Raw genomic sequence first — 18,634 nt, 5'->3', positions numbered from 1 at the left:
AAGAACATGCTGAATTCATGCCAAATTAAGCCTGATTTTCATTTAAAAGACCAGATTTTCATTTTAAGGAAAATAGTGAACTCCTGAGATTTAGAACAAAGATATGCATTTAAGTTTTGTGGATCTGGAAAAGACATAGGACAGTGTGCTAAGTGAAAATCTGTTCAAGCAGTTTGCATTATGCGCATAATTGAGATGTTATACAAGCAGTATGTAGTCTACATTGAAATTTTAAGTCAGCACTTAGAATTGAAGGAGGCTCAGGATGTTTTAATGCAAAATTAGGTGTAAATGAAGGGTGCTCACTAACTCCACTCGTATTTATTATCTACAGTATATGGATCACATTATGGAAGAAAGTAGCATTATATCTGATATCAAAATTAGAAGTATTCAGCTCAGCTTTTTTCTTTATGTAAATGATCTTATATCTCCAAAAAAATATATTCAAACCTTTAGGATTCTTTAACTAAGTTGAATAACAGCTGTAACAAATTTGACATATGTTAAATCAGCATTAAAAAATAAAAGATTATGAAAGTAGATCAGAACATGGAAATTATTAACTGCATTCTCAGTGTAGAACCTATAGCACAAGTAAAACTCAGCTATTTAGGCATAACTTTTAGTTATGAAATGGCAAAGTAAAATAAGAAAAGCTCATATTGTGGGGAACCATTTGAATAACTTTATATGGAATAAGAGAGAAATTAGTCAAAAAGCAGTATACAAGATGGCATTCAAACCAGTTTTAACTTATCAATGTGAGAAGTGGACTACGGTTTGATCATAAGCTAGAGACCAACATGAGTATTTGTGAAAAGTTAAAGGAGTAAACATATGCCATCAATGGTAGCAGCATATTAATTAGCAACAAATTAGGAATCAGCATGAGCATGTAATCACAACTAATCTAAGGTAGTATGGTCACTTGAACAGATTAGGAGAGGAAGGTTGGTAGAACAAATATTTGATGCAAGGCTGTTAGGAAAAGATACACAGGAAGATCAAGATTTAGGTAAATTGAGGTGCATTTAGAAGTGTATTTCTGAGAAATATCAGACTTATCTTCCTATTTTATTTTATTTTATTTATTTATTTTTATTTTTTATGTTGGGCTCATACACAAGAGGTTGCTTGATCAGTCTATTGTATGTTAGTACTGTATATGGGTAGTGGGTTCAGAAAGAGGAAACTTGCTTACATTTGGTTTAGCCTGTATATTGTATTCCTTGGGAAATACATCAAGGAGACTGTTCCACAGTACAGCAGTAGCAGGGATTGAGGAGGAGGAAAAGAAACTTGTTCTGTGTGTTTCAAGGTGTATTGTGAAAGGATGTTGAGCAGCAGCTGTACGTGTTCCAATGGGCTTAGTACTGAGTGTGGGAATTACTGATGCTATTTCAGATTTATGTTTGCCATGGAAATATTTATAGAATACACAAATTGCAGAGACCAAATGTCTGCATGAAAGTGAGTTGGTAAGTAATGGGTCATTTATCAGTCTAATTGCTCTCCTCTGTATTGAGTTGAGCATTTTGAAGGAGCTTTTAGTGAGAGCAGTATTCAATAGCTGGGCAGATTTGTGATTTGTATAAAGTTGACAGCTGTTCAGAGGTGGAGTAACATTTTGAGCGAAAGAGAAATCCTAATTTTTTGCAAGTTGAGGATGCAATGGCTATGATGTGTTTATGCCAGGAGATGCCTGATGTCAGGGTAATTCTGAGAAGAGAAATCTCATCTTGTCTGGGAATTTGAGTGTTATCAAAAACAATGCTGGGGGAAAACGGTGCTTTTTTGTGAGAAATAAGACAGAACTGGGTTTTACTAGCATTGAAGTTGACAAGGTTATCTGAGCCCATTGGAGAATGTCTTGGAGGTCAGAATTAAGGGCAGTGGTGGTTGATGTTCTGTGGGTTAAAGTGAGTTGTGTAGAATAGAGTTTTTCAAATAAGAGGGAGGAGTACAATGTGCTGTCATCTGCAAAACTGTGAACAGGTAACCCTCATTAAACGCGGTACTTATACAATGTGGTTTCGATATAAGACATTCTACAAACTGTAGTAACCCTTTACTTCTCGTATATTTTTCAACGCACGACTTTAGGGGAAATACCCTTTAGCATGCATGTATATCAGTTGTTTACCATATAAAGTGTTTATTGTTGAAAATTGTCTTCGTTTTCTGCCAGGAAAGCACACTAAAAATCATAAGTGTGTTAATCTCAAGCTGAGCAATTTATTTTCTGGTGAGTTACATATAATATGTAATGTTTTTTTTTTTTTTTTTTTTTTTTTTTTTTTCTTTTTTTCATGTAAAAAAATTTATTTTTATAGTAATGGCAATATGATTGAAAACGAAATTAGTGAATTAATTGATGGGGAAATAGATTTAAATGAATAGGAACTGGTACAATTAATACATGCCGTTGAACCAAATTGCGGGGAAGTTCTGCCGAAGATTCTGATTGCAATGAATCAGTTAAAGAATTCAGTTTAAAGAAATTAGCATAAGGATTGAACTTGGCAAAAAAGTTATTTTATGGATAATGATCTCTCAATGGAGCACTCCAGAAAATTCACAAGACAGTTGGATATTTGTTTAGCTCCACATTATGAACTTAATAAAAAATTACAGCATAGTGGTAAGCAAGGTCTTATTACTGACTTCTTGATAACTAAATCAGCTTAAGTATGCAATGGGAATTATACAAATGATGTCCAAGAGATCTCAAGTGATGATGATGTCCTGCCACTGGTAAATAAAGAACATCTACAAAATGATAGTTTTGAAGAGAGTGATGACAATTAAAATATACACTTTATTTTATTTTGCCTAAAACATTTATGCATTATATGCAATGAAGTTTATGTACAATTTATAATTCTGTTTTATGCTAGTAAAACAGAACTGGGTTTTACTAGCACTGAAGTTGACGAGGTTATCTGAGCCCATTGGAGAATGGCTTGGAGGTTAGCATTAAGGGCAGTGGTGGTTGATGTTCTGTGGGTTGAAGTGAGTTGTGTAGAATAGGGTTTGTCGAATAAGGAGGAGGAGTGTAATGTGCTGTCATCTGCAAACTGTGTACAGGTAACCCTCATATAACGCGGTACTTAAACAACGTGGTTTCAATATAAGACGGTCTACAAACTGTAACCGTATTATAATCGTATTATATATTTTATTATAAAATATTTTATAATTTTTTTTTTATAATTTTATACTATGTATTTGTTTCATAGTTTATGTTTTCTTAATTTACATGAATTACCTGACTTAAATAAAAATATTTTTTTTGTTGGATATGTCATTGTTTATATAATCTTTAAAAAAAAATGATTTTGGAACCTAACCCTGCTTTTTCTATGTGATCTGAGTCTCACATAACGCGATTTATATAACGCGGCATTTCTATGGAACCTAACATCCGCGTTATATGAGGGTTACCTGTATTGGGTTGGATGTCAACTGAAGTAGGTCATTGATATACAGAAGGAAGAGGATTGGTGAGAGAGAACAGAACCTTGTGGAACCCCAGTGTTAGTTGGATGGTGAGAGGATAGGGAGCAGTCTATCATCACACACAGTGTGCATCCACACAGAAAATTGGCAGTCCATCTGCAGAAGTCCTGAAACTGTCCAAATGGTTGCATCTTGCTTAGTAAACCCTTGTATAAGACCCGGTCAAAGGCTTTAGAGATATCAAGTGCAACCACTTGGGATTCGCCAAATTTCTTCATGGCACTTGTCCCAAGATGGGTGATATATGAGAGTAAATCTCCTGTTGATCAGCAGCTATGGAATTCATACTGGTGGACGCTTAATAGCTGGGTGCCTTCAAGGTAGTGTAGGAGTTGAGAATTGATGGTTTTCTCCATCCCTTTAGATAGGACTGAGGTGAGTGAAATAGGGCAGTAGATAGATGGCAGTGATTTGTTGCCCTTCTTAAGAATGGGTTAAATTTTATGCTGCCAATTTCCAGGCTTTGGGATAGCTACCAGTGGAGTAAGAGAGTATGTACACTCAGCATAGGAAAGGAGTCAATTCTGGCACAGACTTCAGTACAGTTGGAGGAATGCCATCATAATCAAGAGACTTTTTTGTGTCTAATTTAGACAATAGGTTTCTGATTTCTTTCTGGTAAAAGGATATAGGGGGCATAGTATGTTGGGCAGTTGGATTGATTGGAGGGCAGTTGCCATTGTCAGTTATGTGTGAAGTGGAGACAAAGTGTGAAGCTAGGAGATTAGCTTTTTTTGTGGGTGATGATGCAATAGAGCCATCTTGGTATGATAGGGGTGGGAATAGTGTAGGGCAAAAGTTATGACCAATTGCTTTGGCAAGAGATGAAAAGGCACGGCTGCCATTTGGGTGGGGAGCAAGTTTCCTGCTTTTTGTCATTCAAATTCTGTTTTGGTAGCATTGTCAGTTTTCTTGCATCTGTTTCAGGCTTCAGTATAAGCATTGAAGGAGAATTGAGTTTTTGTTTTTGAGCTAGTTGTGGTATGCTTGATTTTTCATTTATACAGCCTTGGCACATCTGTTAGAGAACCAGGGTTTAGTTAGAGGCTGGCAGTTCAGAGAGGTGTCTGGAATGTATGTTTCCATACCAGTGAGGATTACTTTGGTGACTCATTTGATGCATAGGTTCAGATTGGAAGACCGGAACCAATAGTCCAATCATGGGAATGAAGCATAGTAGTTTTGGAGGCTGTCCCACTTAGCACTGTTATAATGCCAAACTACTCTTGTGTGGGAGTGACTGTGTAAGTGTTGTTGCATGAGCACTAGATTGTGGTCAGAATTACACATGGGGCTCACTACATTCACTGCGTGTTTGAAAGGGTCATTGGTAAGGAAAAGATCCAGGGTATTTGGGGAGCCAGTATTCTGGCTTTCCTCCTCCTCCTCCATATTACTGGAGGAGGAAAGCTAGTTGGTGTTATGGACATTAAAATGTCCTAGGAGGATGATTTTGCTGTTAGGAGAGTGAGATTGAAGAAAATCAATTTTTAAGGGGAGGAAATTAAAGAACTCTTTAATCTGGAGTAAAACGGTTAATATTTAGTTAGTAAAACATGACTGAATCATGTAGCTTGATATAGCACCCTCTAAAATCCTTGAGTTTACGTGTATGAAGAATTTTGAAGTTTAATATGATAATTCTTACTGACATTTATGCATGAATTTTGTTTACTTATTTTTACTCCTAGATTAGTTTTTATATTTATCTCAATTTTCTTCAGGACATTTTCTGACTTACCTGCTAGAAGGATATACAGTTGACCCTTGAACAGTGCAGCAGTTATGGGCACCGACCCCTGCGTTGTTCGAAAATCCACATATAACTTTTGACTCTCCCGAAACTTAACCTTTAATCAAAGGTGTAGCTAGGGGGGGGTGCGGAGGGGATGGTCCACCCCGGGCAGCACTTTGAACCTTTTTGAACTTTTGCAGTTAATTCTAAAATACAGTCTCAAGAACTCATTTCCAAATATTGTAATACTGTTGCGAATTTTCCTCACAATTGCTGTAACTGTTGCTATTTGTGTGAGGAGTTTTTCTAAATAAAATTGATTAAGAATTACCTACATTACTATGAAATAGACTTCGCCAATGTCATCAACGATTTTGCTACAGAAAAGCAAGAAAAATAACATTTTAGAATGTTGAAATTAAAGTTTCACTTAAAAAATAAATAGGGTGTTTTAATTTATTTTCTTGTACATCATTTTGACTTTTTGTAGTATTTTTGAGGACCGTCCTGGACGGCAAAATCTCTAGCTACACCACTGCGTTAATAGTCTACTATTAATGTTGTAGTTGACCGGAAACCTTACCAATAACATAAACAGTCGATTAGCACGTTTTGTATGGTATGTATGTATTATATACTATATTCTTACCAGTGGCAACTCTGCCATAGGTAGAGCGTATGCTCGTCCCTGTGCCGGTCCTGAGCCCGGTTAAAAGAGGAAGGTTGAGCGACGTGCTAATCACCCATTCTCATAAAAAAAAAAACATGATTACAGAAACCACGAGTGAAGCAAGAAATCCCTTGGGGCAGAGTGCTACTACCTGTGGTCTCCCAGTAGATGAATATTTACAGGACTTTAGAGGGGGAGCCAACATCTTATGATGCAGGTGGGACAAAGCCTCATGGAACCTTACTTGCAGATGAAGTCAATCACTCACCCAAAAATTAAACTTAAAATTGGAACATGGAACGTTCGCATGATGTACCAAATAGGAAAAACTAGGCAGATAGTCGATCAGATGAGTAAATACGGTTTCGATATCTTAGGAATTGCTGAAACAACTGACAAATATTGCATATTGTTTTCGGGAGATGATGAAAGACGTGAGAAAGGAGTTGCAGTGATTGTAAGTGAGAAAGCAAGGAAAAGTCTGATGGAATGGAGCCCATAAATAACCGAATAATTAAAGTTAGATTTTTCTCCAGGTTCATGAAATTGACCATCGTACAAGTATATGCACCCACAAATGATGCCGAAGAAATGGAGAAAGCACAATTCTATCAACAACTCCAAAAAGTGATTGATAAAGTCCTTAAACACGACTTGTTAATTTTGATGGGAGACATGAATGCTAAAGTAGGGAAAAGAAAGATGGAGGATGAACGTGTTATAGGAAACGAAGCGAGGTGAGCAAAATGAAAATGGAGAACATTTTACATCCTTCTGTGAATTAAATAACCTCACAATAGGAGGTAGAATCTTTAAACATAAGGAAATTCACAAACTAACATGATGGAAAAACAAAAAACCAGATCGATCACATTGCTATATGTAATACTTTCAAGAGGACATTACAAGATGTAAGGGTTAAAACAGGAGCTGATTTAGCTTCAGACCATTTTCTGCTAACCGCAACAATTAAATTAAAGCTAGCAAGAAATTCAAAACTAGAAAAAGAATAAGAAAATTAAATATAACATTGATAAACTGAAGGAAAAGAAAATAAAAGAGAAATTTACCAATGAACTGAAGAATAGACTCAGTTTTGGAAGAATAAAATGAAAATTATGAGGAAAATAAGATTGAAGCCAACTGGAAAAGGTGTAAAGAAACCTTCAATAAAACTGCAAAAGATATTTTGGGAGTGACAAGTGGGAAGTCACACAAAGAATGGATTACAGGAAAGACATTAAAACTAATTGAAGAAAGGAAGAAGATAAAAGAGAAAATAAACAACTGCAAATCAGAAAGATTACGTGGAGAATATCAGAAGCAATACCAAGAAGACATAAGATGGTAATGCACTCTGCCAGAAATGACAAGAAAAACTACTATCAGCTGTTGGCTGAGGATGCTCAGAGAGCGAATGATACTGGAAATCTTGGAGAAGTTTATAAAATTATAAGACAACTTGGAGGAACCTATCAAATGAAAGAATGTGGGGTTAAAGATAAAAAGTCAACTACTAACTCAAGAAGTCCAAAAGATGGAAAGAGCACTTTGAAGAATTATTAAATGTTAAACACGACTCTATAAATCCAAATATCGAATCCCCTTTCGAAGAGATGCCAAATCAATTCAAATTTCACGTAAACATGTTAGAGATCACAGTGCAAAAAATCATGTAAGCAGTCAAGATCCAAAAGAATAGAAAAGCAAGTGGAAATGATAACATTAGTGCTGAGCTGCTCAAAGCTGACCTAAAAACATCAGAAACTGCACTGTATAAACTGTTTAATATCATATGGACATCTGCGAAGGTTCCGAGTACCTGGAAAGAATCACAAATAGTCAAAATTCCAAAAAATGATTATCTTACAGAATGCACCAATTGGAGAGAAATCAGCCTATTGTCAGTACCATCAAAGATCTTCACTAGAATCATAATAAGCAGAATAAAAAATAGAATCGAGAAAATTCTGAGAATAGAACAATCAGGCTTTAGAAATGGAAGAAGCACAATGAATCAAATTTTTATTCTTGGAAACATAATTGAACAGAGTGTTGAACTAAATTCAACTATGCATCTCAGTTTTATTGATTTTGCCAAAGCTTTTGACAGCATAGACTGAGAATGCCTATGGAATATCCTGAAAATTTATGGATTTCCTGACAAAATAAATATTATAAAAGATTTGTATGATGGAAATAAAGGACAAATTATATTAAATGGAACAGCTTCCGAAAGTTTTTACATCAAAACTGGTGTTAAGCAAGGTTGTGTCATGTCTGGAATGTTTTTCATCATTGTCATAGATTGGATAATGTGGCATACCCTGATAAAAACTGGAATAAGATGGAACATTGACACCACATTAGAAGATTTGGACTATGCTGACGACATTGTACTACTATCATCTAGATTTGAAGACATGAAAATTAAGACAGCAAAGTTAGAGGAAACTGCTAAACAAATAGGCTTACACATGAGAAGAAAACCAAAATATTAAAAATCAGCAGTAAAAAGAATGACCCAATCTTTATAAATGGAAATCAACTAGAATGGACAAACACTTTTAATTACCTCAGAGCAACTGTCAACACAGAAGGTGGTACCAACGAAGACATTGCAATAAAAATAAAAAAAATCTTGCTGCGCATGTAAACCAGACGTAAACTTACGGTATCGATAAATACAGTGATCAATATACGTGTACATTTACAGTACTGTAAATGTACACGTATATTCACTTCCTTATGATTTTCTTTAATAACATGTTCTTTTCTCTAGCTTACTTTATTGTAAGAATCAGTCACGGCTTGTACATAAACACTGCAACAATGCAGCACCCACAAGGAAAAAATGAAAAAATTAAATTTTGCTTGTGTTTGTAAATAATAACAATGCTTACGACATTATATAAATGCAATACAACATGTTAAAGGTTGCAGCTTATGTTTCGACATCGATTGAATAATTAATAATTGGAATTGTTCGATTAATGCTTTAGATTATAAAACGAATGCACTGCGATCTAATGCAATGTCTGAATTATCACGTTCGGGCAATTGCAGCTTGACTCACCGATATTCATTAGCGCTTGTCATTGCATGTAACAAGTGAATCTGATACTGCTCGTTTGAGCAGTGTCAGATTCACTTGTTACGTGCTATTTCTGAGAGATGTGAAACTTTTATTATTGGTGCGTATTCGTGGTGAGGGTGAACTATTTTTTGTAAATATTATTTTATTCTGTTAAAAAATATATAGTTATTTATTTATTATAGATACAAGGCTGAATTATGATGAGTGTCACTGTTGAAAGTATGAAAAGAATTATATTTTTTCAATTATCATTACACAAAACAAATGCACTGCGATCTAATGCAGTGTCGGAATTATCACGTTTGGCCAATTGCAGCTAGATTCGCCAATATTCATTTGCACTTGTCATTGCACATAAGTGAATCCGACAGTGCTCGTTTGGGGAGTGTCACTACATATAAATTGTATGGATGCGAGCGTTATTTCTGTGAGATACGAAACTTTTATTATTGGTGTGTGTTCATGGTGAGGGTGAAATATTTTTAATAAAGCAATTTTTAATATGTAAATTTATTTATTAATAAATTGGTTACTGAGAAAATAATTTATTTTATATATGCAGCACCCCCACTTAAAATTTTTACTGGCCGCCAATGGTAAGACTGACTTACTTGACTTATTGCTCTTTACACCTATAAGGTGCATGAGGCCATGAGTTTAACGTGCCATCCTCTTCAGTCCAGTGCTGCTTCTCTTGCTTTCTCCCAGCTTGACCATCCTAGTTTGTTTCGTTCTTGGATTACCATCAGGCATCCATGTCAATGCTATTCTTGTGTGTTCTGATGTTGGCATTCTCAATACATGGCCTATCCATGTCCATCTGTGTTTCTTTAACTCTATTGTAATGGGTTTGGTTTTGTTGTAAATTTCAATATTTGAGAATTTATTTGGCCAGTAAATTTTGAGAATTCTGAGAAGACATTTTGTTTGGAAAGCAACTATTTTATTTTCTTGTTGTTTGGTTAATTTCCATGATTCACTTCCATAAAGTAATACAGATTTAACAGTTCTGAGTTAAAAATTTGAACCTTTAAGTTCGTTTTTATATTGGATGATTTCCAAATTTTCTGATTTCCAAATTTACGTGTACATTTACAGTACTGTAAATGTACACGTATATTGATCACTGTATTTATCGATACCGTAAGTTTACGTCTGGTTTACAAGATGAACCGTATGTCTGTCACATATCAATATTGTCTTAATAGATACAAAACACTGTAGATGTTTTACATGTTACTAATACTAGACATCAGAAATGAAATGATAATGTGTAAAAGAAATTCATATTTATTTACAGGTATAATGATTTGTTCATTGATGACAAAGAAACAGCAATATGATTGCTTCGTGGTAGCCTAGCCTATACAGTAATCAATGAATCCTTATAAAATTTTTATATTTATGCCAATTAATTTACCTATTTAATAACAGTTAATTTTATGCAGCTATGATTTAATACTGCAACTTTACGTTTGTTTACATTTCTCTTGACTTGTGTATTCTTTATGCTAGTAAATGATAAAATAGACTAGTGCTAACATATATTTTATGCATTCGTGACATACCTAACTTTTTCTTAATATTTTTAGATATATTTAGGCTATTTGGTTCATCTGCGAGAGCTTTTAAATTGTCGCAAATCTGTAAAAAAATTCCAATATATTTATTCACAAAAAAAAAAAAAACTGTATGTAAGTGGAACCGCACAGTTCAAACCCGCATTCTTCAAGGGTCAACTGTACTTTCTTCTTTTCAGGACTGCATCATTAACCTGTTGAGTCCACTATCAAGTTGAGATTGTTATATCTTTGTAGTGACGATAATAATGATTCTTACTCAGTGTTTTCTCCAGAGTTTTCTATTGAGTCTCCATGGTTTGGTTTTTGTTTGCAACTGTAATTTTTTTTTCTTCAGTGCTATTTTTATAGTTGTGTGTGTTTTTGAATGCTCTGAATGCTACTCAAATGTGATTCTCTTCAAACATTTTTCTTTTCAGTATGATATTCAATTTTATCTCACCCAAAACTAAATGGTGATCACTTCTTGTTCCAAATGTCATCTGTACTCTTGGAATTAGTGTGGAGATTTCACTGTCAGCAATAACATACTCAGTAAGACTTTTATTATTATTATTTTATTCACATTATTGATACACAGTCAAAATAGGATATCATTCAAACAACAATATGACTGGTGATACAGAGCAATTCAGATTCTACCCAAGAATCTAATAATAGTCTGTCAGGTAGTATCATAAAATATGGACTGTTTCAAGTAATACCGTTTTTTGTAGATCATATGTGTTCACTTCGTTGATGTTTAATTCTTGTAAATAGTTGGATGACTTTGGTGTGTTTAAACCACAGCTGGCCGACTTTGATTGCCAGATCTCAATATTTAGTATTTTTTTTCCTAGTTCTTTGTTGTTATCGTTGGTACAGTGATCCAAACCTGTCAATGTTCAATAATTATGTTGTCATGTCTATTGTGTTTCAAATGCTGATCAGTTTGTATTCTAAAGTTCCAGAAAATTTTTGCTGTTTTGGTTTCCAGTACTGTCTCTATTTTATGTTGCCACAAGTTATTAGAAGTAGGAAAGCCATATTTTTTTGCGTACGTCCAAATGAATTATTTTGGCCAACTTGATCATGGCAGTATTTATAATCAGTTTGAGCTATCTTGCTGTAGGCACTGATTAGATGTTCCACAGTTCATCTTTCTAATTGCATAATCTGCATTTGCTGTTATTATTGATGTTCAAAAATTTTGCTTTGATTGCATTAGTTTGTAATGTTCTTGAGTGACTAGAATAAAATTATTGATGTTCAAAAATTTTGCTTTGATTGCATTAGTTTGTAATAGTTCTTGCGTGACTAGAATAAATCCTTCTTGTCGTAGCAATGGCTACAATATATCCATATTGTAGCCATTGCTACGTTGGTCACATCAATTTTTCCTCAGTATCTTGAAGAAATTAGCCATACAAGGGATGATTTTACTATACACATATTGGTTATTTTGCTGTTCTTTTTTGTAATCAGATTTGTTTCATATTAGTTTTAGCCTCCTTCAAGCCTCTTGTGAAATGGCTTGAAGCATTTGTTTAGAGATATCGTTGATGTTATTTTTTTAATCTAATTTCTTCTCACTTGCAGCACACCCCATCCACCTATTTTTCTTGGTAGGTACAGTCTGTCAACACTTCGTGGTTGTAATGCATGATGCATAGTCATTAATTTTCTAGTTTTGCAGTCCAATTTGTCCAGGTCTTCTTTTGTCCAATCTGTTATGCCAGCTGCATATCGGATCACTGGTATAGCCCAAGAGTTCATTGCTGTAATTATGTTTAATCCATGGAGTTTTGTTTTCAGAATATTTCTAATATTCTGAAAATTTCAATATATTCTGCTGCTGCCTGTTGTTTAACTTTTGAATGGAGAATATCACTAGCTTCTAATATTCCTAGGTATTTATAGTGTTCATTAGCTGAAATTGCTTTTATATATTTCTCTTGATCAAAATTAAAATTGCTAGTATCATTAATTTTTCCTTGTTTAATAGATAAAATTGCACATTTATCTAAACTAAATTCCATTTTGATGTCCTGACTGAAAATACAAACTATGTTCAATAAAGAGTCTATTTGTCAATTTTCCATATAACTTCAAGTCATCCATGTACAACAGATGGAAAATTTTAATATTATATTTAGGAATTTCATATTGAAGTTTTGTTTTCTTCAAAATCATTGACAAAGGTGTCAAGGAAATGTTGAAGAGCAATGGTGACAAGGATTCACCTTGGAAAATTCCACTTTTATTACTAATATCTCCGAATCGTTTGTTATTGACTATTAAAGTTGTTTTCCATGATTTCATAGCAGCAGCCGGAAATGAATGTATGTTTTTTTTGCAAATTCCAAATATTTGTACTGATTTTAGGATTCAGGAGTGTGGAAGGGAATCAAATGCTTTCTTATAGTCTCTCCTTGCCATGTTTAAGTTAGTTTTTCATCTTTTTGAATTTCTGAGATCAGTTTATTAATAAGAATCTGGTCTTTTGTTCCTTACATTTTTGAAAATTGCCTTTTTGTTCAATCAGATAAATCTGATTATCTGATAAGTAGTGGTATATGGAATTTTGTATGATTGCAGTAAACAGCTTAAGCATAGTTGTTAGGCATAGTTATTGGACAATAGGTACTTTTGTCTGCACCCTCCCTATCTTTCATGAAGAAAAAAGTACACCCAGATATCATCTAGCCTTCCACTGAGCCTGACTGCAAGAAATAATTAAATTGTTCTGCCATTCGATCATGTAGACTGGTTATATGCTTTAACCAAAATCCATGTAGTGCGTTTTTGTCAGGTCCGCTCCCGTTTTTTAATTTTCTGGCTTGTGCACTGACCATTTCTTTAGTGATATGACATTTTGCATTTTTTTTGGTTTCATTTCTGATTCTATTTCTTTAATCCATGAGGCATCTTTATTATGTTCAATAGGATTATCCCAGACTGACTTCCAAAATTTGAGTGCTTCTTTTTCTAGTGAATGATTGTTTGCATTTGTATTTCTCTTGAGAGACTGAAAAAAATGATGTTGCTTCAGTTGAAGTTGCATATTTTATTCTTGTTTCATATCTTTTAATTTTCTGTGCAACTACTATAATTCTTTGCTTTACTCTAGTAATTTCAGCAATTGTTTTGTTGGCCAAATTTTATGTATTTATGAGTTTGTTTTTGATGCTATTATTTTTAAGCCATCCTTCTTTAACTCTTTAAGTTGCTCAGATCAGCTCAAAGTTTGTTGTCTTTTTATTCCAACTGAATTTTCCATGGTGCAAATTGCTTCATCCTCGGCTTTTGCAATTTGCAACCAAGCTTCACTGTAATGATATAGGTTGTGCTGTATAGGAGCTGATTTGTTTCCTTTATACTGTTGGTTGTGATGGTTATAATCACAGCATTTGTGTCTAAGAGCAGTTGTTTTAGCTTAGATTTATGTAAAGCTTTTAATGGTGGTAGTCTTACACAGTCATTTATGGAGTTCATATGTTCCAATATCCCTAACTTCATTTTACACTGCACTTCTGTCAAAACATTCTGAGGTATGTCGTCAGCTTGATGTTTACTGAGTTGAATTTCAAAGTTAGATATAGTTACCTCCTGATGATTTGCTGTTACTGGAGTTTTTGGTTTATTATTATTATTATTTGACACTTCCATGGAGTCCAAGACTCATCGAGGGAGGGCACCTACTCTACAACTCCTACTCTCCACCACTCAACTTCATCCACCAACTGCATCTACTGTCCACCACTACTAGTATTTTCACAGACGATCACAACATCCATGCCCACATCAGGATTCAAACCCACAGCCTTTTGGCTGAAGAGTGGATATGTTGACTACTCTGCTAACCAGGTTGGCAATTATGTAACTCATGCAGCTCAAGTAAATATTTTGTTGTGGAAAATGAAATTCTTTTGGTCCATAAGTCTTGTTCTATTATTGCAGATTCTGGGAATTTTTGTTTCCATATTAAATGCATATGCTTTCTAAAACTCCGTTTTTCTGGTGTTGATCTGTAAAAACATTTCATAACTTCTCTGTTTTCTTCTGCAGTCCATGTTTTACATTTGGTTTCTTCCAGTCAGTTATTATTATTGCAATTCATCAATTTAACCCTAACAAAGGACCAGGAATAGACAGAATCTGACTGAAAGGCCTCAAAAAAACACTAAACTAACCTATGTTAGGTTGTACTAAAACTGTTAAATAAAATCTTTGAAACAGGGCACATACATGAAACACTAAAGACTGTGTTAATCATTTCCATACATAAACATGGAAAAAGAAATGTTATAAGTAATTACAGACCCATCGCCACGTTGTCTGTAATCAACCAAATAATGGAGCACACTAACACACAAAACCTTATTGACCTCCAATTCCACATATCAGAATCAGAGGTCATCTACTCCAGTGGTTCAAAGCATACAGGAAAACAGAAAGCACATTGCATATAGGATCAGTGCACAGCAAAGAGCTATATGTAACCTTTGGAGTACCACAAAGAGCTGTTCTTTCTTCCATTCTGTTTAACATATATATACACACACACGCACACACAATATCAGCCATCTTCCCCTAAAAGTAATATTTCTGTTGTCTGCAATACATACAGATGACATGGCCATAGTATCCATTCACAACAATGCAAATTTAGCTTATACAAATACGCAACACAACATCAGCTTCTCACTAACTGGCTAACTGAAAATGGCATATACATAAACCCTGAAAAAACAAAGCTAATGATATTCAAAAACCACCAGACTCCACCCATAGAAACTAAATATTTCGCTATCTGACATCCATTCTCCCGTACACAAAGCACCGATCCTAAAACCACAACCATTACATACGTAAAAACGACATGTTATCTCGGACTACACTTAGATGCTGATCAAAGTTGGAATAGCCATACATATTATCTACACAACTAACTCAGGATAATAGCAAGCAAACTATATCGGTTAAAAGACATTGCTAGTAAACACATAAAAATACTAATCTATAGGGCATTTTGTGACAACATTTTAAGATGTGCAATTACATCATACACATTCTACAGTACTTAACGAGTTTCATAGAACCACACCACAAGAAGCTGAGGATTGGTGGATTGCTGATGTGCCTTTCCTACTCTTGGCTTAACAGTTACAAGAGTCTGAAAGGCCCATCTGCAAACTATATAGCATCTGGGAATGGAAAAGCAGAAAAACAATGGCATAACTCCAAAAACCTCTAACATAAGATACAATTTGAAATGTAGATCAATATATAATCGTTGAGGATGGACAGTAAGTAATCTAAAACTTAAATAATAGTACTGTAGAGGATTAAACATGAAAACTAACAGCAATTGATGTTATTTCAGTTATTTAAGTGCATAATTATTACTTTTAATATTTTTATTTTTTATTATTTAATTTTTCAGTTTCTGTAGTTATGAAACCATAACCAGAGTTATAGTTTCATAACTACAGTTGCTAGAGTTGCTAGAGTGTTGATGTAGCTTGTGCCCCTGTCTGTGTGTGTGTGTGTGTGTGTGTGTGTGTGTGTGTGTGTGTGTCATGATAACCTTAATATAAAGGGGTTGAAATATCAATTATTTTATTTTAGTTTAAGGTAGAGTAATTGCTCTAACAAAGAAATTTGTCTCCGTAATTCTACATAATGAATAAAGCATCTTGGGTAGGGGGGGGTGATGATAATAATACATACAAGGAGATTGGTATATTTTTGGGAATGAAACTATCACATATTTCAAAAGAGGAAAGCAGTAGAGAGAGGGAGAGATAGTCCCCCCCCCCTCCCACATCTTCAATATCTCTGCTGTTCTGATCTGTTTTCATGTATATTGTTTATTTTATGTGGAGTTTCTTTAAATATCTTAGATTGAATGAATTTTGTGTTCACACAGCTATATATCTAAGGAGTTTAAATATTGTAAATAAAGCTTTTTTTTTTTTTTTTTTTTTTTTTTTTTTTTTTTTTTTTTTTTAAATTTATCTAGTGGCCTCAGAACACAAATCCCGAACCATTATATGCATTCGTCAAGTATGGAGATCGCCTAGACAGGGTATGTAAACTGTAATTTTTACACACATATTCAGATAAGGCCAATGGCCATACAGTCAACTCACTATGGCATATGCTACTATTACAATCTCACTCACTGTAACAAACTACTGAAAAGTTCTTACCAAACTCCCATAGGTACGATAATGAGCGATATGAAATTTACTAAGTGTATTATAATAAACTGATCCTGTGATCCTTCAAGTTTGCTTTAGTAAGAGTCTATACTGTCATGTGTATTATTCTGTGTGTTTGTGCACATGCATGTTCACACACACACACACACATGCACATCAACTGATACACTGTTATCTGTGTTGTTATTTGTGTACAGGTATAAGTTATCAGTGCTTGATATGTATAAAGTTAGTATTGAAATAATATACTATTCAAGAAGACTACATTTGAAATTGAATTAAATATCTTATACATAAAAGAAAAATAAAATTGAAGGTATAGTTTACGTTTTAAAAAAAAAACTTCAAATGATCCTTATATTATCGTAGACAGGCTTATACATTGGTTATGCATTATTAAATCACTTAAGGAATTGAACAACGTAATTAAATTACACTTTAATAAATATTTAAGATATTTCGGCAACATCACGTTGCCATTTTCAAAAGGAACTTACAAAAAAAGGCACGTGCATGTAGGCACTACAACACAGTAACTGAGAATGAAGAGATCAAGCTATTATTCTCCTAAAAGTCCTGATGGTACCCTCTAGTGGGCTTGATCTCTTCATTCCCAGTTACTGTGTTGTAGTGCCTACGTGCACGTAGTCACCACAACACAGTAACACAGTACAACACAGCCTTTTTTTTGTAAGTTCCTTTTGAAAATGGCAATGTGATGTTGCCGAAATATCTGAAATATTTATTAAAGTGTAATTTAATTACGTCAACATATATTTCAGATATGCCGAAATATCTGAAATATTTATTAAAGTGTCATTTAATTACGTCAAACCTCAACAAATTTGGTTGTATGCAGTCGCATACAACCAAATTTGTTGAGGTTTGGAGAGTTTCTTAGGGCTGAGGCTAATTCCATAAATAGTCTTTCGAATTTGTATTTGCTACGGTGTATTACTGTAGCTTTCTTCCACTGTATTCTGTGGCATGTATCCAGAGCATGGTCTGCAAGACCAGAATGGCTGTACTTGTGAAAATGGATGTAGTCCTTGTGTTCAGAAATTCTGATATTTGCTGTCCTGCCTGTTTAGCCAATGTAAGACAGTTTACAACTGCAAATGTAAGTTCCTTTTGAAAATGGCAACATAACGTTGCCGAAATATCGGAAATATTTATTAAAGTGTAATTTAATTTATATTCGTATCTATGTTGTTCAATTCCTTAAGTGATTTAATAATGCATAACGAACGTATAAGCCTCTCTATGAGAATTGACATTATCCACGGAGATACGATCGCACGGAAGGCCCGCCAATATGGTAAAATGAAGTTGAAGCTGTCTAGACAATTAAATCGTCTAACTTTCCTGAAAGGCTGTCGGGATAATAAGGTAATCCTGAACTGTGTAAAATTCAAGCACCGTTTTGTTTAACAAAAAGCTCTCCGTATATATAACCACGCTAGCTGCGCGTTGCTTCGCAAACAAATCACCGCCACGTGGTTTCTCGTAGCAGACATTAACAAAGCTATTCGTGCCTTCTAAGATGAGCTTTCATGCACTTTAAATCACGAACTTTGGTCTATTTTACATGACGTCTTGTGTTCCGCTGCAGACAAAGAATTTGAAAAAATACGAGGCCGACAGATGAAAAAATTCGAAAAATTAAAAAAGAACTCTACCGTCAATCCAAAACTTGCTACCAACACCGTAATCAACCTTTCTTCAGTCACCCTGAAGCCTGAAGCACAACGCGCTTTCACGTGGCCACAACTTCGCCATTGCTCCAAGAAAAATACCTAGTGAGGATATTATGATCCATATCGA

At 34.4% G+C, this 18,634-nt stretch overlaps 1 protein-coding gene across 4 annotated transcripts in view; it reads left to right on the top strand.

The window, feature by feature from the left end:
- Positions 1-18,634, top strand: part of LOC150102911 (DNA-directed RNA polymerase III subunit RPC5-like) — a 459,314-nt gene that overhangs the window by 389,463 nt on the left and 51,217 nt on the right. For 2 of the 4 annotated variants that reach the window (XM_090397866.1, XM_090397864.1), the window contains exon 15: positions 16,609-16,674. The exons of 1 other annotated variant lie outside the window; for it this stretch is intronic. In XM_090397866.1, the coding sequence (XP_090253992.1) occupies positions 16,609-16,674 (66 nt within the window). Of the gene's footprint in view, positions 1-11,023; positions 11,124-16,608; positions 16,675-18,634 lie in introns of those variants that run through there. One more of the 4 variants, XM_090397867.1, reaches the window with a different exon arrangement.

The sequence above is a fragment of the Typopeltis vanoorti genome, chromosome 9 (assembly GCF_054136105.1).
Source record: "Typopeltis vanoorti isolate ZY-2024b chromosome 9, IOZ_Tvanoo_1.0, whole genome shotgun sequence".
NCBI lineage: Eukaryota > Metazoa > Arthropoda > Arachnida > Uropygi > Thelyphonidae > Typopeltis > Typopeltis vanoorti.
Note: the sequence above shows the minus strand (reverse complement) of the source record. Positions and strands in the feature narration are given on the sequence as shown.